This window comes from Diorhabda sublineata, chromosome 7 (genome assembly GCF_026230105.1).
Source record: "Diorhabda sublineata isolate icDioSubl1.1 chromosome 7, icDioSubl1.1, whole genome shotgun sequence".
NCBI classification, from domain to species: Eukaryota; Metazoa; Arthropoda; class Insecta; order Coleoptera; family Chrysomelidae; genus Diorhabda; species Diorhabda sublineata.
The window spans coordinates 5,417,480-5,442,477 of record NC_079480.1 but is presented as its reverse complement, the minus strand read 5'-3'; the positions used below and the strand labels follow the sequence as shown (position 1 = coordinate 5,442,477).

At 31.6% G+C, this 24,998-nt stretch overlaps 2 protein-coding genes across 2 annotated transcripts in view; one reads left to right on the top strand and one right to left on the bottom strand.

Annotated features, from left to right (window-relative positions):
- The window catches only part of LOC130446820 (inter-alpha-trypsin inhibitor heavy chain H4-like), a 31,333-nt gene extending 20,690 nt beyond the window's left edge, over positions 1-10,643 (bottom strand). Inside the window, exons 1-4 of the mRNA XM_056783303.1 lie at positions 10,471-10,643; positions 6,105-6,347; positions 3,537-3,740; positions 2,799-3,053 (exon numbers count right to left, since the gene is read on the bottom strand). Coding sequence (XP_056639281.1) covers positions 2,799-3,053; positions 3,537-3,740; positions 6,105-6,347; positions 10,471-10,617 — 849 coding nt within the window. The 5' untranslated portion in view covers positions 10,618-10,643. The remainder of the gene's footprint in view (positions 1-2,798; positions 3,054-3,536; positions 3,741-6,104; positions 6,348-10,470) is intronic.
- The window catches only part of LOC130446821 (ionotropic receptor 25a), a 97,278-nt gene that overhangs the window by 4,634 nt on the left and 67,646 nt on the right, over positions 1-24,998 (top strand). The gene's annotated exons all lie outside the window — the stretch shown is intronic.

Below are 24,998 nucleotides of genomic sequence, written 5' to 3'. Positions count from 1 at the left end.
CCAATTCTATATTGATAATAATGTAACACACTGAGTTTTACATTTTTGAAAAAAACTAAATAAAAAAACAGAAAGCTATAAGAACATCGGCTTTTTCAAATATCATATAGTAAGCATAGATATCTACTCCTATTGTTTTGGTAATGTACAACTTGAAATCAAGGAGGCTTAAAATGCCTTCATATAAAAACAAAAAATATGACGTTTGCACAAAAAATGTCAGTTTTAGATGATAGTTAAGGCCACCGTGTAAATCATGTGATTAGTTGTAGTTTTAATTTTTGTTTAAAGAGTAAAGTAAGAAGATTAAATTTAAAATACAAGCTGAAATGGTTCTACATAAATATACAGAAGAAAAAAGATAGAAGATGTTTTCCCAACAGCATAATTCCAGGCAAAATGGGAATATTGGAAAATAACAAACGCAACAGACCAAATATTATATTGACGGGAAACCAACAATTGGATACTTTGTTATATTTCCAGAAAAGAAAAGAGAGAATTCTTTAAGATATGCTAAACGTGACCTAGGCTTAAATAGAGGTATCATATAATATCGTACATTAAAAATGAATCAGTTTGAGCCCTTTAAGTTTCTCCCGACGCAGTTTCTATTGGATGCTGATTATCAAGAAAGGCTGAAGTTTTGGAAAACAGTAATGGACTTGCAATTTGAGAGATAAATTTTTGAAAATGTATTTTAGACGGACGAAGCTATATTTACAATGGCTGGAATGCACAACAGAAAAAATTACAACTGGTTTCGAACAAACAATCATATAATAAGTTGGTGTGCAATAATAAGGATCCTTGTATTAGGTCCTAATTTTTTTAATGATGAGGCGCTGAACGGCAAAAGGTATTTGATCAGAATTCAAATAGAAAATGAAATGAACAAATTGCCGCAAAATTATCGGGATAACATGGTTTTTCAGCAAGACATTACTCCATATCATAGTGTTTAACCTGTAACAAAATATCTACGCCAGCATTTCAATATAACTATCTGTAGAAATGGGACTTATGCATGACCTCCTAGGACGCCGTGGGGCACTTTAAGAAATAGAGTATACAAAAATAGAAATAAGGTGATGACCGATCGGGAAGACCAGTTTCTCTGTCAGTCCCCGAAAATATCGATGCATTTCATGACATGATTTTATCAGACCGTCGAATTGGGCTAAAGTGGATCTGATCTGAACAAATGTTTGAATGTTGACTATGGATGAGTACATTCCTACGATCCAGAAACAAAGCAACAATCGATGGAATGGTTTCGTTTCCAATAATCTGCTGAACAAGTTCTTACTTCAGTTGTTTGGAATTGCCATGGAGTAATCGTGATTGATTTTTTGAATAAGGATAGAACAATAGCTGGAGATTACTATTCGACATTACTGACTGGGAAAAAATTGAAGAGAAAAGACGCGTCCAAAGGTTTTTTGTTTTTGTAGGACAACGCCCCTACAAAAAATCTCATAATTTAGGGTTTGAATTACTAGAACACCTCCCTTACTCACCAGATTTGGCTCCTTCCGACTATCATCTCTTTTCTCTACTGAAAAAAAGTTTAAAGGATCGTAAATTTTCTTCCAACGAGGAGTTAATAAAAGCTGTGGAGGTTTGGTTTGCAGATCAAGAAGAAACATTTTTTTTGAAAAGTCTAGAGACGTTGCAGGTTCGCTGTAATAAATGTATCCTATTAAGAGGAGAATATGTTGAATAATAAAATATTTTGACATTGAAATTTTGTTTGGTCCTATAGTAGGCTAAGAAATTAAGATACTTTGTTCAAGTTGCGTATGCTGGAGATGCGCCGAAACGAGCTGGAACCTCGAAGGTTGAAGAAATCATTCTGTCTTCCTTAGTCGGAACAGCTTCCATTTATAGAAACTGTCCATGTAGAAGTATTACATAAATGTCACATGGTAAATAGAGTGCGTTCGCGTTCCTGCGATGATTATTCTTTGCTGATCTCAAGCACATTTTGTTCAGATACAGCAATCACATTCATAAAATAGACAATTCATTACAGTCACTTGATAAACAAAAATATTTCCTACCCATTACAAAAACAGACATCGTGACGGAATATAATTGAAAAAGATGTCAATCGTTGAAAAAAGATATAAAATGCGAGAATAAAAAAGTTGGAGTTAGTAACGACAAATAAATCAGTCTTGAAGCGAAAACCCAAGCAGAGAGTTACGGAGGTGAATAAAGAAAACCCGAAAAGGATTCTAAACGGTTAATTAAGTGAAAACAAATAATAACGAAGAAAATTCTTGAGGTGTGCACAATACCTAAAGTTAAAGCTCCAGTTCGAATCATCAAAAACAAACAGATTCCGGAGTGCATAGCGAAATACATATTGAACTAAACTGTAAGCCGTAACTATAAATTTTGTTATTCCAGATCGTCATAATAGTTTGAATGACAGATGACGATTAACGACAATTTATGATAATTTCTTTTATATTTGATCTAGATCATTATTTCGAATCAATATACTATTCAGGACAATTAATTAAAATTTCATTATAAGTTTTATGCCTTATTATAAAAATCGACGGAGATAAAGAGTGTTCTTCGTCTAATGTCGCCACCTTGTTGATAATAAATATTTTAGGGCTCAGAGAAAATAAAAATTTTTAATAATTCAGACATTATAATCACTTTCATTAATTTCGCTTTATTATATCGTGTACGATAAATCGGCATGATTGGCGCCATCCTTCTCATCAATTAATAGACGTCGTCGAGGTCAAACATTATAATAAATATCAAATAATATTTACCTCTCCACCTTCATTATTTCGTACCACGTCATATTTAACAACAAATTGTCCAGCAAAGCCATCAAATAATTTATTTCCGAATCCCTCGCAGGCAAACTCCAACTGTCTCTGGATGCTCGGCTGGAAAACGACTGTTACCGAGTTGTTGCCACGATTTACTAGTGCATGCGGATCTACATTGTTATTGTAGTTACTTCCTGAACGAAGCGACGGAGTTCTTACGAATGCAATGGGTTGACTTTCCTTAATTTTAATCTAAAAGTTCAGAGAAATATTTAACACTCAATTTAATTATGGGTACAAGATGATTTCTGTTCTGTTTCTCACGCGCAATACCGTAACCTTGATATCTAATATTCAAAACAAAACTTTGCCTATTAACAATTCACCTGAAATGCAAAAAAGTACTAGTGGAATTTTCCTTTCTTTTAGTTTAGATCTGTCTCCTAGATTAGACCTGATCTCACAAAGTGACTCTATTATTTCCGTTATGTGATATACATTTGGTTCTATTAGTAGAATTCAAAGTATTGAGACCTGGAGTTTGTGTTGGCCATTCAATCAATTCAATTCAATCCTCTTCTACCTATTAATCTGTGTATAAGATCAGCATCGAGGTATTCACTCTTTTTTGTTAAAGTGCTATTATAAATGATAAATCTGTTGTCAAATACGCGCATTAAGAAACTATCATATCAAAATTAGATAAACGATATTGCAAACAAATTTTTTACTTACTTCTACTTTTAGTTTTTTAACAAGTTGTCCCGGCTGGATATTGGTAAGAATCTCGTATTGACCATTTATCCTTTCCAATAGTTCTTCATATGTTAAGCAAAATATAACCTTATCAAAGGGCTCTACGTTCAATTTTACGGTGAACCGATTTGAAAATCTTGTACTAACAGCAACATGAGCGGCCGTGTGACCATTGCTTATCGACTTAAAAAAATTACTTACATCATTAGATATTATTAGAACAAAAATTAGTAGAAAGTAGTTTTAGCAGAACACAGATTTTCTAAATATTTTGGACAAGACACCCTTTTTCTGAATTTTCAAATGTTCCATAAAGTCGGTACAAACAAAGAATTTTATGCTTTTATGATGAAATTATCAATTCTCAAGCTATATCCAATTATTCTTCGGCATCATCTCAATTTAATGAAGTCAACACTCTACCAAAAAAAATAAGTCCAGGTTACTGACGGCAGAACAAGTAACCACATTTTCATACGAAGCTTCAGATGAATGATATCCACTAGCAAAAGTGATGTTAGTGTTTGGATTCTTTGTCGTATGTCATAGAAATGATTTAGCTTAGACGATGTGGAAGATAATGAGCACTTTACCGTAAATAAACAGTTCTACGACCGAAAAATATAAACAGAAGTTTATTTGTTGCATACCAAGATCGTAGGTTTGTTGCAAAATACCTGATACAGAAAAATTCCGAAGAATGTACGGGACATAGGATAAGGCGTTTTTCGGTAATCATGTTGGTGGAAAGCGGCGCTAATTTGCTCACTCTGAAAAGACTCGGAGGATGGCGTTCTTTCAACGTAGCAGAATGATACATAGAAGAATCCATGCAAAGAAGAAAAATCGCTCAACCCTAGTCATTTTCAAAATATAAGCTCTGTGACATTTCATCAGGAAAAGCAAAATATCTGGGAACAGTCGTCTTCACTATCTTTAGTTCTAAAGAATCGAATACTATGGAATACTGGAATTGTAATATAAATGTTATTAATACCAACGATTCTTAAATATATTAATTATTTTGTTGTTATTGAATACACTGTTTACACCACCACTACACCAACACTCACAATTAAACTGTCTGGCGCGCGTTTCGATAACAAATTTATCGTTTTTAGAGACTTAGGTAAACTAAAATCTAATAACTTAGCATACCTGTTTTATACTAAATTTTCACTCCAATAAACCTTCCGTGAAAATTAATTCCATATGGAAAAAACTCCTTGGCGGGAATGTTCTTTGACTACAAAAGTATAGAGTGGCCCTTTGTCCCTATTTAAGCTACTCTTACATCTAACAATTTCAATGCTCTCAAATGCATCCAACAATTTATTATTGAATACATTTTTTAAGAATTTTACATTATTTATATTTACGTACCAAATTTTCGGTCCGTACATATTTCAAATGAGCTATGTGCTCTTTAAACCGGACAATAACGGATCTCTTAGTTTGCCCAATATACTTTCGGTTATACTTTCGGTAATAATCACCACAACTTACTTCATATATACCAAAAACAGGTATGTTAAGTTATTAGATTTTAGTTTACCTGAGATGATTTTGGATACGATAAATAATAGTACGTAGCCGATTGGTGATATTACAGATCTGTACTAGCTCAGATAGACGAGAAATGAAAAAATTGTATTGAAACATGGGAATAATAATTTCAAATTTAGCTGCAAATTATGAGAATATTTCATCCTCATACTTTTGCTAGGAAGCAAAACTGTTTAATTAGTCTGCTGGAAAATATGTTCAAGTAAATTTGATTTGAATTGAAAACAAAATACATGACAAACCTCTGTGTATAGGAGGCTATAGTATTGAACAAGTGAGATTCTACAAATAGTTAGAACACGAAATCTGCATCGGCAGAGATAACAAGACCTCGGAAATAAAGGTCCACTCAACAGTTTGGTAGTCAAAGACTGAAAATGAATATTCCCGCCAAGAAGATTTTTCCCGCTGGAAGTAATTAGCGCGGGAGAAGGTTTATTGGTGGGAAAATTTAGTATGAAACAGGTAACTCAAGTAACTAGATTTCAGTTTACCTTCAATCTCTGAAGGTAATTTGGTTATCGAATTACGCGTCAGACAGTGTAATTGTGAGTGTTGGTGTAGTGGTGGTGTAAACAGTTTATTCAGTACGAATATCGACAACGGTTCCATAAATTCCAACTTAGCTATTTTGTTGTTGTTTCTAGAAAAGCACGGGAAAATTTTTCCATGTGCTTTACGTCGTAGTTAGAACAAATAAAGACAAATTGTTGTTGAAATAAGTAGAATAAAAATGTATTTTTGTTTCTTTAATCAATATATAAATGTGACAGGATGTTGTTTTCCGGAATTTATTGTTTTATGTGACTTTGATTGACGCCCTGCTAAGAGCCATAGTCAGTTTCCGTATATGTCGATCCCCTGGGGGACCGGTTGTGATCCTAAGAGGTCGATGTCAACTATTTGGGAAATTCCGTTTGTATAATAATGACTAAACGATTTATTTATTTTATTGAAGGATTATAAAATAAAAATACTTACTTGACTATAAATTGAACGCGCTTTCTTATTTGCCTTAACGAAAGCTTTATAGCGTTTTCCCTCAGTTTCCATATAAAATCCAGATATGAAAGCTTTTTCAGGTATCACAACAGAAAATGCTGTCTGTTTTGGATAATTATCTGAATTTTCCACTTTACTAATTACTTTTGTTTCCGCAAATCGATTTGCTACGTTTGTATTTACTAAAAATTCCCTAATTTTTGGTACATCCGGCTTAGCATTCTAAAAATAACACTGCTTAATAGTGGTTTTGTAGCTCTTGATGTAACATTGGTTCTGATTGTACGAAAATCACAATTTAAGGAACTATCAATTATTTTACAAAAACATGAAATAAAATAAAATATGCCAGTTTTTTTCTAAAAAATCTACGTCGAAGTAATAGATGGAAATGTCGAGAAGATATGATATAATTAAATAAAACACCTATTATCTTTCTTATAAAGTTTCTAAGGGACAACCTGTTTTAAAGACCAGCAGTAATCTTCCATCATATGACGATCCCACCTTTCCTTCAGGAGTTATATAAGTACAACTAATGAAAAATTAGGCGATTTTCGGGAATTTTTTTGAGAAATACTCGATATAATGTTGTGAATTTTTTCGTATTTCCAACCAAAGAATGAAAACTCAAATTTTACGTCTGAAAAATTATATAATAAAACGAAGAAATGCTGGATAGGTTTGAAAACTCATTTAAATTAGAAAAAAATAATAATCAAGCGGTAAATTTTCGAAAAGAGTCTCGGAAGAAAAATTAAAAATAATTGAAATAAATTTTACTTTTAATAATGTTACAATAGAAGAATAAGAAATAGAATTATTTGATAAAGTCAAGTTAGACTTAGAATTACAATATAATAGATTAGATGAATTAAAAAGAAGCAAAAATGATAATGAAATCGAAAAGAAAATGCAAAAATAATTGAAATAAATAATGATATGTCGAAAGAAAGGATATAAATAATGTAATAAAAATGGATAATGGAATATTAGATAACGAATGTTATATTATAGAACCTGAATTAAGTACAAATCTACTTAATATACAGCATCAAAATAATATGATTGATAAAAGAGAAATGAACAATGACAATGAAAAAATTGGGATAATGAAACAATTAACAAAAAATTTGATAAGAATAATAATAAAATAAGTCAAAACTTTAATGAAACATTTAATGCGATGATGAATGAAAGCATAATAGAAGAACATAGAGATTATTTATCATTCTTTGATGTGGTACGTGATTCAAGAAATTATAAAATGGATTTATATAATAAGACCTCTAAATTCGAAGATTTAGAATCAATAGAAATTAGAATAAGTCAAATAAATAGAATAATTAAGATACTTTTGGAAAATACAATAATAAAAAAACTATTATTAATTAGAATATATATATAACATGGCAAACTAGATGGGAAGGTGAGACAGTAAAGGCCCAATGGTCCAAAAGGTTAATACCAGACATCTAGCCGTGGGTTAAGTGCGAGCACCGCCAAGTAGACTACTACCTGACACAGGTCCTAACAGGACATGGCGTCTTTCGATGTTATGCCAAACGGTTCAGAAAAGACACCACGGTTAGATGTATATACTGTGCCGCCGTAGACACTGCAGAACATACCATCTTCGTATGCTACAAGTGGAGAGAGGTCAGAGACAGGACTTGCAGACAGCTGGAATGCGAACTCACTCCAGACAACATTGTATTGAAGATGCTGACAGCTCAGAGAACTGGAAATCGGTGCAGAACATGGCTAAGAGTATTCTCAGCAACAAGGAAAAAGATGAAAGACAAAGACAGCAGTGAGAAAGGAACCCGAACCCCTAATCCCGAGAGGGGAAGGGAGACGTAGGGTAAAAGGAAACCACTGATAGCCCGTCACTCATGAAGTATGTTTCAGTAACGATGCCATAAGTGACAAAAGGGGCCGTAGACGACTTGAAGGACACTCCAACCGTCCGAGCCCCTCTGCAAAGCATGACTCCGCAGAGGTGGTGAATGTTTCCCAGCAAATTGCTGAGGAAGTGTGACAAGTCGTTATTAAAAAAAATTAGAATATATAAGAAATTTAATAATATAATTCATAATTTTGTATGTTTAACTAAAGGAAAAAAGAAGAAAATAATATAAAAAATTAAATTATAGTCAGCGTAATACAAATGAAACTTTTAATTGGCTCAATATAAAAGAAACAATACAAAAAAAAAGTAAGTAAATTTATCAGAGCAGACCTATGAGTCCAGAAGACGTAGAAAATTTCGTTAATAATTATGAAGTGTATTAAGTGAATAAATATGATATAAATTCTCCAGTAATTGAATTTAATTTGATATATCAATGTTCTTAAGATAGCAAATCATTTATACTTAGCAATAACATGAAGGCACCTTTCTCTCGTTACGGTCAAGCATATCCAATTTCATGTGTAAACGGAGTTTTAGTTGTTGATAACCTACTAAATTATAACCTATATAACCTCCTACAAACTACTACTAACAATGACTTATAAGACTTTTGTAAATTACATAAAATCGAATTACATTATATCACTGCAAAAGCATTTCATTCTATTACTCAATTTACACCCTTTGAAATAATTAAAGGTCATTTAAATAATCCTTTCGACTTAGATGATCATTTGATAATATCACATTATATTCAAAATCATAAATTTCAAAATTATTATATGACAAAATTAAAGATAAAAACGCTGAAGTGAAAGAAAGAATAATTAATGAAAGAAATGAAAACAGAACTGAAATTAGTTTCAGATTTATTATTAAAAATGATAGGTATTAACCATTTTTCAAGTTGAGTCAAGTTGAAGTTCTACTAGGGTAGCTATTTATTATTATTTATTTGTTAGCTATTTAATATTCAGAAAATTCCGCTTAGAAGTTTATCCATTTGTAAAAAATAATATTTGTTTCTTTCGTATTTTTGTCTCAAAATATACCCACTACGATACAAAAAATATACCTTGTTTACTATATTTTAATACCTATTCAAATAATTTTTTATGACATACCAGAAAACTCTGTTATCGACATATTTAAAAAAACATAACGCAACAATTATTAATTTATTAATAAAAAACCATGTCGTAATATAATACATAAGCTAAAAATAGAAATATGAAAAATTAAAACAAATTTAATTTATTTTATTTTATAATATTCCATTTCTGATGATAAACGAATTAAAAAATATCCCCCTTAAATCCCCTTCATTTTAAATAAATATTTTATTAGTATGTGATATCACAGCACAACAAACATATTTCGATTTAAATTGGGTATATTTATTTAAAATTCAAATTGCTTTCATTTTGAGGTAAAAATACACATTTTATGTGCACAACTCGGTCTTGGTCTTGGTGTTCCAAATCTTTTTATATAAAAAATGCAAGACCAAGACCGCAAGACCAAGACCGCAACAACAAGACCGCAACAACAAGACCGCAAGACCAAGACCGCAACACCAAGATCAGTCTCGCCTATCACCATTACATCACTTTCAAAACTACTTTCACTGGTAAACTGCAATAATTTCTGTGAATTTGGCATCATTTTTAAAACGCTCTTAAGAAATTTGGATATCTCCACGTTTGATTTCTATAGTAGCCTTTGGAATCTATTCTAAGGCTCCGTTCAAATCATAAGAATAACAAAGTCTAATCCAAACGTTCTCCTTTTTTCTACAACCGCGAAGACTTAATAAAGAACTTAACAGATTTACTACAAGTATCCCATCTATTTAGTCCATTTTAAAACCATAATACGTTTAAAAATCAAGCTTAGTTGTTAAATATGATAATAAAAATAGTTTTATTCAATTATGTGAAAAAAATATTAGAGTTGGAAGATGTAGATGAAGGATTAGAAGATTGTTTAAAATGGCATACAAACAAACAAGAAAATACAAAAGAAAACTGGTATAATAGTAGTTTTACAATAATTATGTATTTATCTAGGGCGCTGTCCCCTCAATGGACATCTGAAGACATTACAATTAGCAGAGTGTGAAACACTATGGAACTCCAAAGCATTACTCCCGGAAGTTTATGAAATGAAAGACGAAGATCTCTGACAGCTGAATAAAATTTAAAACTGTAGTTTGTTTAATTTTTTTGTTCCATCTCTGCAGCCCCATTCTAACCATTAAAACTGAAAGGATGCATCATATTTCAGATCATAGCGATTTGGTTGATGCAATTCCATTGAGTTGTTTCGAAAAATAACTAAACAAAAAATTTCAATTCTAGGAAACTGTTGTTGTTAAGGTCTAAAAACACTCACAAAATGGTATTGGTAACAGAAATATTCAGTACTCACCCTTTTAAATAATCTAGGTCCGAATAGTTTTCTATCTTTCACTACAACATAGTCAAACTGGATGGACTTTACCACAAAAACAATTATCAAAAATCCCACGCATAATAAATTTTTGACTTCTAACATTGTAGAGGTATGAATACGCATTCCATATACGTTTTACTGCATATAATTACAATTTGGTACTACAAAGGTCAAGAACAATTTTATTTTTAAATGGGGAATTTTATTATATATAAATTCATTTCTGGTCATAGGTTATCATTTCGTACCTACATGTATGATACAGACTATAGATAGTGAACTTGCCTTCTGTTGAAATTAAAAAGTTCTGCACTCTCAATTTCAAATAATTTATCTGTACACCATAATCTCATTTATAAATGTGACTAGTTATTACATAGTCTTCTGTTGAAATTGAAAAGTTCTGCACTCTCAATATGGAAAAAATTGGCCATCTTCATATGATTCAATACTTTTATTTGAAAGCCCTCGGCCCAACCAATATAAAAGCTGAACTAGATTCAAATTGGGTAGCAGAGTTTTAACGACGCCGTACGACCTGCGAAGACCAGGCATTTCAAAAAGTGCGGTACATCGGATATTAACCGAAAATTTGGACTGTGCGCAAGATGGGTGCCGCGTTTCAAATACAACACACGAGCTCCAGCCATTGGATAAGGCTGTACTTCGCTCTTTTGAAGCAAACTGGGATCAGGAACTTTTGAGATACTCGGATACCTTCCCAAAAAGAAGCCTGAACAAGAGTAGATTCAACATAATATTTTCCCGTGTTTGGCCCAAGTGTATGACGCCGGAAAATATAGTGAGCGGATTTAGAGCTTCAGGATTGTTGCCTCTAAATCCTGACGCAATACCTTTAGTAACACAAAGACCCTTGCCCCATGAAATAAATGAAAGTCTTCCAAGTTCAGACGATGAAAATGTCACTCTGACAACTTAGAAGAAGCAAACCAATTCCTCAACAATCTTCTCCAACTAAGACAATGAATACCCGTTTTCAGGAAATACTTCCGACTCCTACCGAGAGAAAGAATGTTGGAGAGACAAGCTCTAACAACTTGGAAGAAGAAATATGAAGGAATTGGGATCCAAATCGACGATGACACCTATTTATACACCCACCAATCTTAAGATAATCAGGTAATATGTGCAAACGACAGATATGACTTAGAATTCATGGCACGCAAATTAAAGGAAGGATACGAAAAATGCGTACTGCGTATAAACGTAGAAAAGACATAGTCATTAAGTTTAGAGGATAAAACCGACATGTAACTTGAAAACAACGAAATTATAACGAGATACGAGAATTATGAATATTTAGGAATTATTTTCGACAAAGATGGAACTAATGAAACAGAGAAAAAATGTAGAAAAACAGAGCAAGAACAATAACTAAATCGCCAAATGGAATACTGAAATGAGTAACAGCCAAAACTGATGATCTACAATGCAACGATTAGGAGTAAGTTGGTATATGGATTGGAAAAATGGAGAATAAAAGAACAACAAAAGAAAAAATAAAAGCTACGGAAATGGACGCCCTAATAAGAGCAAATAGAGCGTAAATAAAAGAGCAAATGAACCTGAAGCAAAGAATTATAGAATCTATTGAGGAGAAGCTGTTGATTTGGGACGGGCACATGGGGAGGATGGAAAATGAGAGATTGCTAAAAAAGAATGGAGTGGATCCCACAGGAGAAGAGAAAGAGAGGAAGACCAAACTTATCATAGATGCAAGGAATAATAAAATCAAAGAATGTACTAAATCTGAACGATAAGAACTGCAGCGACAGGAAAAAGTGGCGATTAGGCTTTGGACATCGTCGTAGAACGTTTTGATCCCGAATTTATTTATTTTAAATGATTCAAAGCATATAAATATCAATGTTCAAAATTAATTGTTACTAGATCGATGTTTTGGCGCTTATGTGGCTCTCCCATATTTTCCATCATCACAAAAAAATTCATAATAGACTGCACCTTGTACGTCGCAACTAAGCTGAACTGTATTCACAACTTGAACCTCCTTGCCAAATGGAAAAATATACAATCAAATTTGCGAGGGATTTGTTAGGAAGAGATTCTTAGAATTAAAATAAAAAACAATGTCTAGCTTTATTGGCAAATAGGTACATATCGTGAATTTTTTACAGCCAAAAAAAATGTTCTTCAGGTGAGGATTATTTTAGTTTTATTTTATAATTATTTTTTTTTCTTATGGGGTGAGTTTAGAGAAGGGAGATTGGAGGCAGATAAATTCGGAGCGGGTAGAACAATTTTTTACAGTCATTTTTCTTAGTCGGTTGATTTTGTCGTTAAAAATAGGATAAATGATGCAAAAATAATTGCTAGAGAACTTTTTAAGGATAATTGTGAAATACTTCAGTAGTCTGGCTGTTCAATTATAAAACGATAATAAATAACTTTTGAAAGCATTCAGAACGTACTTTTTGCTCGAAAGAGGATATTTTTACATTAAATATGTCTTTAATTTTATAAATAATGATACAACCCACAATTCTTTATAAAAAACATCAAATTATTCATGTATTTATCGTATGTTAAGTTATATTTATCACACAGTGATGAAAGTTATCAAAAATGGCTGTTTTTTTTTCAATATAATTATGGAGTATCAGGTAAATAATATAAAATAATAAAATTAAATGAAAATTCTGTTGTTTATTGAATTACAAGATTCATATTGAATTTGAAGTGATAAAATATTCATTTGAAACGAAATATTCAATGCCATCTGTTCAATAAATCGAATTTTGAACTAACGTTTGATTATAACTTTAAGTATCAATATCTCGAAAACGAACGAGGTATCACAAAATTTCATCATCCATTTTCTATTTATTTTGGCCTAATTAAGCCAAATCCACTGTTAAATCGCAGCACAAATTCCAGTAATCTTCACTAATTTCCTTTTGCTCTAAGCAAATTTTGTATAATAATTTTCATGTTTTCATACGTATTTTCATTTATTTGGGGAACAGAACGAATAAAATAGAACAGATCCCTGTTTATATTCAAATTTTAAAAAATTTAAATTAATTTATTTATATGTTGGAGCATAAACTCCTTTTTAATAAAGTCTATTTTTTTTCGCAGCTCTACGGCTGCCAGGTTGAGAGTTCAACCACACCCAAAACACTCAATCCGTACACCACTAACAAATTTAACTCAACTGCCACCATTCCGGATGGCCTGAAGCCGAATATCATTTCCTGAGTCTCCAGTTGGGAAAGTAAGATTACTTACTCTCCAAAGTTCTTTTCAGGAAAGCTTTTCTATATATCGTGATCATAATACATATTTTTTTATTATTTAATATTTAATTGATAAACATAGACCGATTTCAAGAGTTTTTTTTCAGTTGTCTAGATCTTTCGATTTTCTATCGAATGACATTTGAAAATTAAACAGGACTTTTTTGGGCTTAAGTGGTGTTAGAATTTAAGCGTCAATATTGGAGAAAACTTTATGATACGGCTATGAACTTAGGGCTTTTTGTCTCTCCAAACCTTTTTCCATTGCTTTCTACATCTTAGGGCCCTTTCACACCAAACGAATCCGAATCAATCAGAATCACTCCGAAACAAGTCAGGGCCGGATTAAGATTTATAAGGCCCGGGGCTAAAATAATGACGGTGCCCCCTTAAGGAATTCGAAAACCCGGAAAAATTCACAAAATAATATCAATACGTTATATTAATTACAGAATGATTTCCAAATGATGGGGCCCTCTTGGAACTAGGGGCCCGGGGCTATAGCTCCCCCAAGCCCCTAGCTTAATCCGGCCCTGAAGCAAGTTGAATCTGATTGACCAAGACTCGGCTTCGAGCGCTCCGTTTAAATGTGAAGGGACTCTTTTCCCGCCTTCAGACCGGAAGAATCTGGTTCAATCAGGTTTGATTCGAGGTCGCACTTGATTCAACCTGTCAGATTCCTCTACCGGTCAGTCTTGAATCAACAACCATACGAGATGGACGTGGAGTTATTAATTTTAAAATTTGAAGATTGTAAAGATTATTATAAAGATTATAGATTCAGGTTGATTCAACTGGTATGAAAGAGTGGAGATGACGAATCAGATGATTCAACTTGATTCGGAGTGATCCAGATTGATTCGGATTCGTTTGGTGTGAAAGGGGCCTTACGGTTACAAAATACTAATGAAAAACCGAACACTTGTGTGTACATTTATAAAAAGTTTAGGAAATATTCTATTTCCCATTAGAAGTTAGGTTTGTTAAGTTCTCGTACATAAAAATAGACTCGGTAAATAAGAAAGTAAATTACAAATTTGTTCCTTTTGAGATGTTCTATATATGTGATAAAAACGCTATTAAACTCACTGAGAGTTTTAGGTTAGAAGTTATATAATTTTGTTTATTTGTACAAATTAGTGATAATAAAACAATTTCACAATGCGATTGTTTTCAATGAAAACAAAGAAGTTTTAGAGACTTTAGTAACGAGTATTTTTTCCTTTTTAAATCTTTAATAAAAGACAAAAAATTACTTTCGTTATTTGTATTCATGGGTTATTACTAATGAAAATAAAAAAAGGGAACAAAGTGAATCCATTAGCTTTGTTTGGCTCACTTCAGCTCATAATTATATATTGCTACCATGTAATTGTCAGTTCCTTAAAAATAAACTTTCCAACAAACTCAGCTGGATATTCAATTCAATGTTGATATTATTCACAACCAACATAGAATATGAAAATTTAGACCAGTTGTTTTTTAATCAGAAATTAAATGTGGCATTATTAAAGTTATATTTTTTTAAAATATGAAATATTTAGAAAATTTTACGATGCGCGCGCCTACCAACATGTGAAAAAGAAATTACTGACTGAGTTGGTTGATTAATATATCTCACAGATATTGAATAGAAGACATTTTCCAATGTATGCAGGGTCGAATTTCATATAGAATTGAATTTTTAAATTCAAATTATTTTTCAGAAAACATTGGCATACCTAGTTACATATTGCATCAAGACATTAGTACTCTAAAAACTCAATATCAAATTCATTGACAACCAGCAGGAATGGGTGACTTGTACAGGTTCCTGAAAAAAAAGGAAACTTTGTCGAAAATATTTGTACAGGGTGAGTCGTGAGGAACTTTACATACTTCTACGATATACAGCTATAAACTGCTTTTTTTATTGATTTACAGGATGATTTCTACTTTCCAATAAGTTTCTATTTCTCTAATATCTTTCAATACTACATCCAATCACTTTTCCTCCTATTTCTTCTTCGATAACAATTTTGCCATACTCATTTTCCTGCACCGTTTATATATGCCCCAAATATCTCACTCTTTGAGCTTTCATTGTGTTACTGACAGTGGTTGATTCATTAGTAGGCAGAGAAGCTTGAAGCCTAGGGTGGATGTTTCGGGGGGCGGCAATTTTTTTATTTTATTGTTCACACGAAAAAGTCGAGTTTTGACGTTTTTACATAAGTAAAAATAATTCAATAAAAATTGAAATGCAGTATTCTAAAGCTTTTCTTTCTTGAAAAGAGTGAAGAAATAGTCAGATATAATGAACAATATCTCATGCGACGAATATATTATATTGTTTTTATAATTTAACCGGGTCCATTAAAGCCCAAAGAGGGCGTTAATGGCCCCCATCTATCTAAAAGAACGTACTTGTTTCATCAGATTCTCACCCTCATGCGACTGGCGTTTACATGTGTTTCTGCGAATTACCAACGTAAATATAAAAAGAAATAATGTCTTCAAACTTTCATTAGTGCCTAAGTAGCTTCCGTGTCATTAGTTTCTTCATATGTTTATTAGGTCTTGTTGGGGATACATATCTTCATTTTATTTTATTTAAGTAGTAAGTAATATCCTGGTTCACGTTTTTCATTATATTTTTATAACTTTCTTACATCAGCGAAGTTCATGTATGAACTTAGATACATTTCCTAGCAACAGGAACAGTTAGGGAGAACAGTACTATGAAATGTAAATTAGTTGATTGAAAAATAATGGAAAAGGGGATAAAGGACAGACAATTTCCCATCTATATTTCACAGCATCTCCTAAAGAAATATGGAAGAAAATTCCTGAACCTAAAAGAGCTTCTGTGCACTATGGCACTTCAAAAGAATCCCAGTGGATAATTTGGACATGAAGATTGCCTGTGTGAGAATAGAACCACTAAAACATGCGGGAGTTTTTTAGTCCTAGTTTCTTATGAATTTCATGAATTTCACTTACATTATATAGAGTTATATAAAACAGTTAATAACTGAGTGTTGGGTTAGGTTAGGTTAGGCTGAGTTTCTTTCTTTTTTCTGCTTATTAAAGCACTATCTTCTGTTATTAATAAATATGTAGAAAAAGTGTTTTTTGAATATCTTTAGATTAAAGCAATCAAAATCTATGCTTTAGAAACACTTGACAAAGAATGAACCGATTTATTAAAGAAATTTCTTTATATTCATATTTGTGAAATCATATCAATCACACACGCCAAAATCAATGGTCTAAATTGAAGGAATCGATGCGACAATCGTCTTTACATACTAGATATCTAAAGCAAAGAAAGGAATAAGGTATTACTCGGAAAACTCCATTTATTATTCATGATATCGTGTGGAGAAAGTTCTTCATCAACGTATTATTAGTTTCATATTTCAAATCAGAATTAGTTGCGGGTTGTATAATAAGAAGTCAGTCAATGTCGTCCTTCACAAATATGCTGTTGTTGTTTATAACAATTCTATTTGTTCTGTGCCAAACTGAGGATAATTATATAAAAGTCCGTAAACTGTAAATGTTTTCTGAAGCTACTTTTTTGCTCTGAAATTTTTCTACGGTATTTACGGTAGATAAGAAAACTCGGCATCCATATTGCACATCATTTCTCATGTGCAAATTTTAGTTTGGTCAATAGCAGTAAAAAACTGTAAAATCGTGGAATTTTAAGAGAACAATAATAGTTCCAGAGCAGGCTACAAAAAACAGGGTCCAAAAGGTACGCGCCATTTCAGCTCATAAACTGGCGGCCTCAACTTAGTACATCACCAAACGCCACATCTTAAGGTCAGCACAGGTCGGATATGAAAATGTCAGCCGGTTTTCCCGAACGAAAAAATTGGCTGAAAAACCTCATAACAATCGCGTGTGAAACCTTTCGTAACGTGAGGCTTATGCCTCAAATAAGAGCGGCGTTATAGTGCAAGAAGTTTTGCAGGCTGGAAACCCTCCGAAAAAGATTGAAGAAAATCGACGTATATTTGAAACGAAAATTTTTCGTATTAGGCTTAATGGAAAATTATTTTTGACGTCTCCATTCAAAATATCTATTTGAGCTACTCGAAATTAAAAAAAAATCATCAGGATACGATGAAAACTCGCTGAAATATAATCATTTTTCATCGCGCGCGTGATTTTATAGCGTTTACTCATTTTCCACCTACTCGAGTCAGAAACGCAAAAAACGGGCTTCTAATTTTTATTTTAATTCAGTTACTACGCCAATTATATCAATTGATTTTGATCAAAGTTTTTTTAAAATTCCTGGGAATAGTTATACTTTTTGCGCTATCACACTGCTCTTAGTTGAAACCCCAAAAACCTAATAAACAAGTTTCGCGCGCACGTTATGAGGTTTTTCAGATGAATTTTCCGGCACTTTCGATCACTTTTTACGAGGTATTTCCGGCCTGCAAAAATTTTTTGCGCTATTACACCGCTTTTATTTGAGGTTTAAACCGCACGTTACAAAATGTTTAGCGCGCGCACGTTATGAGGTTTTCAAGCCAATTTTTTCGTTTGGGAAAACCAGTTGGCATTTTCATATCCGACCTGTGCTGATCTTAAGAAGTGGCGTTTGATGATGTACTAAGTTGGGGCGCCAGTTTACAAGCTGAAATGGCGCGCATGTTATCGACCATGTTTTTTGTAGCCAGCTCCCCATCTATAACGATTTTCATAAAATTTGGATTCGAAATCTATCCTACACCGAGGGGTGCTTTTAAATTTTTAGGTGTGAGAACTAATTATTACAAAAAATTTAAAAATCTTAGATTTCAGCATTATTTGGTTGAAATAAAATTAAAATGTATCGTTTAGTAATTTCTTGACACCCTCGAATAGCAAAATTCAATATAAGCTCAAATTTTTTTTGTATCTTCAAATTTTTGAAATTGCGTCGCATTAAAATTAAATTATTTGAATGACTTACTGTTGACATTATGAACTGTTTATTGAAAAATTCCATTGAATCATTTTACTATCATCAATAATTCCAAGGTTTATTTGTATATAACTAAAAATATTTCATTCGTAATATAAAATTTGTTGTTTTTCAAACTCTCAGCCCTTAAAAAGCTACCCCTTCTACAAAAATATAGAAAATGTGGTTATAATTTTGTTTTCGTTACCGAGTATAATTTTGAAATTTATTTTACAAATAATAGATATAATTGCAAATATATCCACCCCACAAAAATTATCGCATCACTCATTATTTTTTAAATATTTCAAATGTGTTGCCTGTTTTTCGAATTTTTACTCGAGCGTTTTTGCTTCCAAAAAAATTTGTAAGAAATTGTGATAAGAAACCAGAAATATCTATTAAGTTAATACATATACAGATTGTCCCAAAAAACTAAAATTAAGTATTAAAAATATCCTAAAATACCAGTGATGTGATTATTTTTGTGGGGTGTATAATTTACAAAAACAATCATTTACTTACTATGAATTAATATGTGAAAAAAGTCTTTTTTAAATATTAAATTAGATTAAATTAGATTGAAGCAATCAAAAACTATGCTTTAGAAACACTTGACAAAGAGTGAACCGATTTATTAAAGAAATTTCTTTATATCCATATTTATGAAATCATATCAATCACACACGCCTAAATCAATGGTCTAAATTGAAGGAATCGAAGCGACAATCGTCTTTACATACTAGATATCTAAAGTAAAGAAAGGAATAAGGTATTACTCGGAAAACTTCATTTATTATTCAAGATATCGTGAGGAGTTAGTTCTACATAAAGGTATTATTAGTTTCATATTTCGAATCAGAATTAGTTGCGGGTTGTATAATAAGAAGTCAGTCAATTTCTTACTTCACAAATATGCAGTTGTTGTTTTTAACGATGTTATTTGTTCTATGCCAAACTGAGGATAATTATATAAAAGTCCGTAAGTTATGAATTTTTTCTGAAGCTACTTTATTGCTCTGAAATTTTTGTAAGTACTCATTTTCACGACACTTTCTCAAATGCAAATTTTAGTCTAATCAATAACGGTAGAAAACTGAAAACAGTGAAATTTTGAGAGAACAATAACTATTTTCATGAAAATTTGGATTCACACTCCTTTTCCTCCTCAAAATCTATTCTGTAACTAAGTGTGATTTTTATTTTTTAGGTATGGAAACTAATTATTATAAAATATTTAAAAATCTCATATTTCAGCATTAATTGGTTAAAATAAAATTAAAATTAATCGTTTGGAGATCTCTTGACATCATCCAACAAATGTCTGATTAATTCGACAGATACAACCCCTTGACATCATCCCTTAATAGCAGCAAAAATTAAATATAAGCTCAACATTTTTTCTATTTTGAAACTGCATCGCATTAAATTTAAATTAATTGAATGCATTTGAATGACCTATTGTTGAGCTCATGAACTATTTATTGAATAATTCCATTGAATTTTATATATTTCAGTTCTTAAAAAACTACCTCTTGTACAGAAAATATAGAAAATGTGGTTATAATACTGTTATCTGATTCTTGAAATCATCCCTTGAGAACAGCAAAATTCAATAAACTCAATCTCAACTTTTTTTTTCTGAAATGTTTGAAATTGCATCACATTAAATTCAAATTATTCGAATGCATTTGAATAAATTTGTTGAGATTATGAACTATTTATTAAAAAAATTCCATTGAATTACATATATTAATATATTTCACCCCCTAAAAAACTATCCCTTGTACAAAACATTTATAAAATACGGTTATAATTTTATTTTTGTCTCTGATTATAATTTGGAAATTTATAACACAAATAATAGATATAATTGTAAATATAATTTACAAAAACAATAATTTATCAACATTGGACGTTATCATCACTTTTGTTTGATTCTCCTTGAACTCTTTCGTTTACTTCCATGTCAATATTCACGTCGACATTTTAATCGCAAATTTGTTAATCTGTTCAAACAAGTGTCCTTAGTTCTGCAGGTTGCATTGCAAAAGAGCCAACTCGTCTGCAATAAAATGTCACCACGCGTATACTGTTCTTCGACAACAGTGCACTGGTTGCAGCTTAAAACGTCCTTTATCCTTGTACGTACGTCCCAATGTACGTACATAAATTTCTTTAGGTTATTATTTCATGGATCCTTTGTATGATTTTGTTGCTAAATTGTCTTTTGTCCTTTAAAAACATTTTGGTCTTTATCAAAATATGATTTGACAATGACAATTTCCATAATTATATTAATCACTCGATCATCTACAACATTACTATCAAAATGAAAATGTCAATCAATAATTTTTCTTCAGTTGTTATGTTTTAAAAATATGTAGCAGTTATCAATTAAATGATTCGTAGTGACATCAAAATTTTAGTCAAATACTTTCTTCATTTTCCAAGCTATAAATTTGTAGGAAATTTCTAGGGCTTCAGTTTGGATACTAATGTTATTCCTTATTTTTTAAAAGAATATTATTCAAAAGAAAATCCTACAACTAATGTTTCAAACATTTTTTCATATCATAAATATTTTTTTAATCATTCAGGAAAAATATATATTTTTTCTGTTGTGGAAAAAAAGTTTTACATTTTATACCTATCTGTCGAAAGCAACATAATGTCACTTTTTATGAAATTACTTTTATCCCGGAAATTGTATAAATACATAAGCAAATATCATAATACAATAAAGTTTCATTTCCTTTATATCAAAAGTACATGAATAATTCGTTTCTTAAACTATTTGGCACAACAGTCAAAATTTCTTGTGTTGAAATTATATACCACACGTTATAGTCCAGGAGCCGGTAACACTGAAAGTCCCGTCATGGCAGAATCAAAAATTTTTATTGAAATAAATAGAACATAATTATAGGAATAATTTAAGCTCGATATTGCAGAAGCAATGAAAGAATTTTTATAAAAAAATGAAAAAATGTTTTACCGTCATCGCGGATATTAATTTTTTTTTAGAAAAAAATCAACTTTTTGCTTGTCTGGCATACCTATTTGAAGTGTGAGATAAGGGCTAAAATTTTCCCATCATATCGGAAACTTTTTTTTATTCTATTTATTTTTATGTAATTTTTAAAAATATCTTAGTACGCGCGCTCAAAAACTGCTGGAAAAAAGTCGCATACCACCTTGAAGTGCATAAACTATATTAGCAGCTTCTCCAAAATGTACGATGTTCAATATCTTTATTTTGGAGCAAATACTTTTTGTCAAATTACCATTGTTACATAACTATTACGATCTCGTATATTACATCAATAATAATTATGTTTCTTGTAAACATACTTTTGTTTATTAATGTTTTTTTACATAGTTTAGTACTGTTTTAGAGGTGAATCGCAAGAGCTGGAATAGTTGCAATAGTTTCTATCATGGAGAATAGACTATATAAATTCCATGGTTTCTATATCTATATTTATAACTTTTCTCTTGTTCAAGTAAGGTTGTCTTTGGTCACTTAAGAAGTTAGAAGCTATTCTGTCCCTTCAGTCTGCTACACCTTCAAGTATCGAATGTTTCGTCATTTCGCTTTCTATTTTGGAAAGTGTTGCATCTTTATATTTCTGAATATTATCAACTCATATTGTTTTTATCACGTTATTATACATTATTTTCACGAACAGGCTGATATGAATTTTCTTCCACTTCATGTTCACCTGATCAAAAAATTCTCATTAAATCTGTAGATACTGACGTGTTGATCATTTGTCTCGGAAATAATCACAAATTCGAAAACCAAAAATATGGATAACAAATAAGTTAGGTAAAGAAATTAATTATATAAGGTGTACAGATCTTGCGCGAGAATTAGATTCATCACTTTGTCGAGCTTTTCCGGGCTTCCATGCCTTCACAGGTTCTGATTATACAGCAGCTTTTATTTGCAAAGGCGAAATCAACCATTCAACATTTTAATACAAAATGACGAAGAGAAAACAGATCTTATGTAAAGGTTCCCAACGAAATGTATAATATATGGATCTACTATATAAGGTCTCATAAATTTCATTTCTAGCAATATTCCTCCGCGTTAGAAAACTCACAAAAAGTTTTACGCACTATATTTATAAATGCAATGTACCAAAATTGGAACCATTGTGGTATAAAGGCCCAGCAGCACCTGTTGAAGAAATTCTTATTGGCCAATTAAATGAAGAAGAAAGTGAAGAATCAGAAAATGAAAACCGTTGTGATATAGATGAAATTGATTTCGATAATTATCAATAAATATAATAAGTTTGAGAATAAACCATAGAGATATTACAGAGTAGGCATGCTATAGGCGCCCATAAAGTGGGAGCGTCTGGGCGATAGAAAAAGAGAAAGAATAATTTATGTATTGCTGTCTCTGTCTAATGGCGTATGCGCGTTGATTAGATTTCGTGTCAAACATGAATTGAAACAGAATAAGATCTTTTCTGCAATACTGATGAAATCTAGTGCAATGAAAACAATTGTATATTTCCCAAGTAATATTCAATAAAAATAGGTTGGGCTAATTTACAAATCATTAGGCTAAGCCTCTCAGCCCACAAGTTTTTGAAGTACTGGGTTCGATTCCCGCAAATACAATTTTTACCTATCCTTCAGCGACCGTTGATGATTTCCAACCGCCATGTTTCTTCAGTATCTTCCTCAGATTCTAAAAGTGTAGCAAACGATCTTCGAAATGAATAACCTGTATATGAGTTAGCATCTTCAAGTTGAAGGAAATAAGCTATTGCTAAAGGAACTGGTTTTTTACCCTCAACCTGATTAATAAATTTTCTATTCTGATATGCATAATTCAGGCGGCGATCTTTTGTTGCTGCTGGACGAAAGGCTGTGAACATTCAAAAAATTCAACATATTTTTCAGTAACTACAAATTTCCTACTTACATCATTCTTTGTCCTCTTAAGATTAACAATCAATAACGTTCCCGAATTTTCAATATCATCTAATGTTACCTGGCCGATTTCAAAAGCTCCTGCAATCCCAAATACAACAACAACATTGACCATTGAACAAACTTCATCGCGAACATTATTAAAAAAATCACTCATTTGTGTAAAAATCTTTCCCATTTTGTTTCGAAAATTTAATTACTTTAAAATATTTTGAAATGCCTACATACGTACAATAATTCGACAACACAGTTGTGGCTTTTGTTGTCGTGCCAATTTCAAAAAATAAATCAATAACACCGTCTTCGAGAAACAACTTGTTTTTTCCATTTCATAAATCTTGAATACGCGGTTCCGTCAATTTTTCGCGATTTAGCTGGCAATCATTTTTGTGACGGTACTTTGGCTACTGCTACTAATTCCGGTGGCTTCAGAAAAAACACGAAATTTTTTACATTATAGTTTAGGAAATAACTCCCAAACAACCACTTAACTCACAATTTTGAAATCAAATCACAAAACTAAATTTAGAGCTACTTGATTACTTTTCCTAAGCAACGCAGCTCTAATGGTCGTTATAAGTACCACATAGTCTAATAATTTGAAAATTCAAATTTCACATCGATCATTTTCTGACTTGAATATTCTAATAATCGTGTCTCCCGTCACAGAAAAAAATTTTGTATTATACACGTGAAAAATACTAAATTTTGCTTTCGGTTTTTTGTCTCAAGCTCAAGCTAAAATCTAGTACTTTTTTTCCCTGTATGATAAATAACTAATTTTCAAAATTTTTCGATAATATGATACTATTAATTTAATTAGGGCAGTTATGAGAAAGGTGTAAATATAATATTTGTTCAGAAAAAAATTGACATATTTTTTGTCATAGTTCTATCAATTCTAATGTAAAATACTTAGTGCTCATTTTAAATAGCTTCTAATACAATGCAGTCCATACGTATGGAATAAACTCAATTTTAGCTTTATTATATAAAATGTGAAAAAAACCTGAAACAGTCCGATTTTTATTCTTAAATTGAGAATTAAAATATTATCCCTCTCCAGCACCCCCTCTGAATTATAAGCACTCCCTCGAAAACTTTAAATAAGAAAGGGGGTCGTGTGGAACCTTGATGGAAACGATTTTAGTCTTCTGTTCAGCAATATAAAGTTTTTAATTTGGTGCAATCATTACTGAGGAAATTAATTTTTAAGATTTTTAAAACTTTATGTAGAATGAAGAGAATAATGTCGCATAATATTTAGAATGTATTTTTCAATGTACTTTATAATTAAATCAAATGTTCAAAATGACCACCGTTCA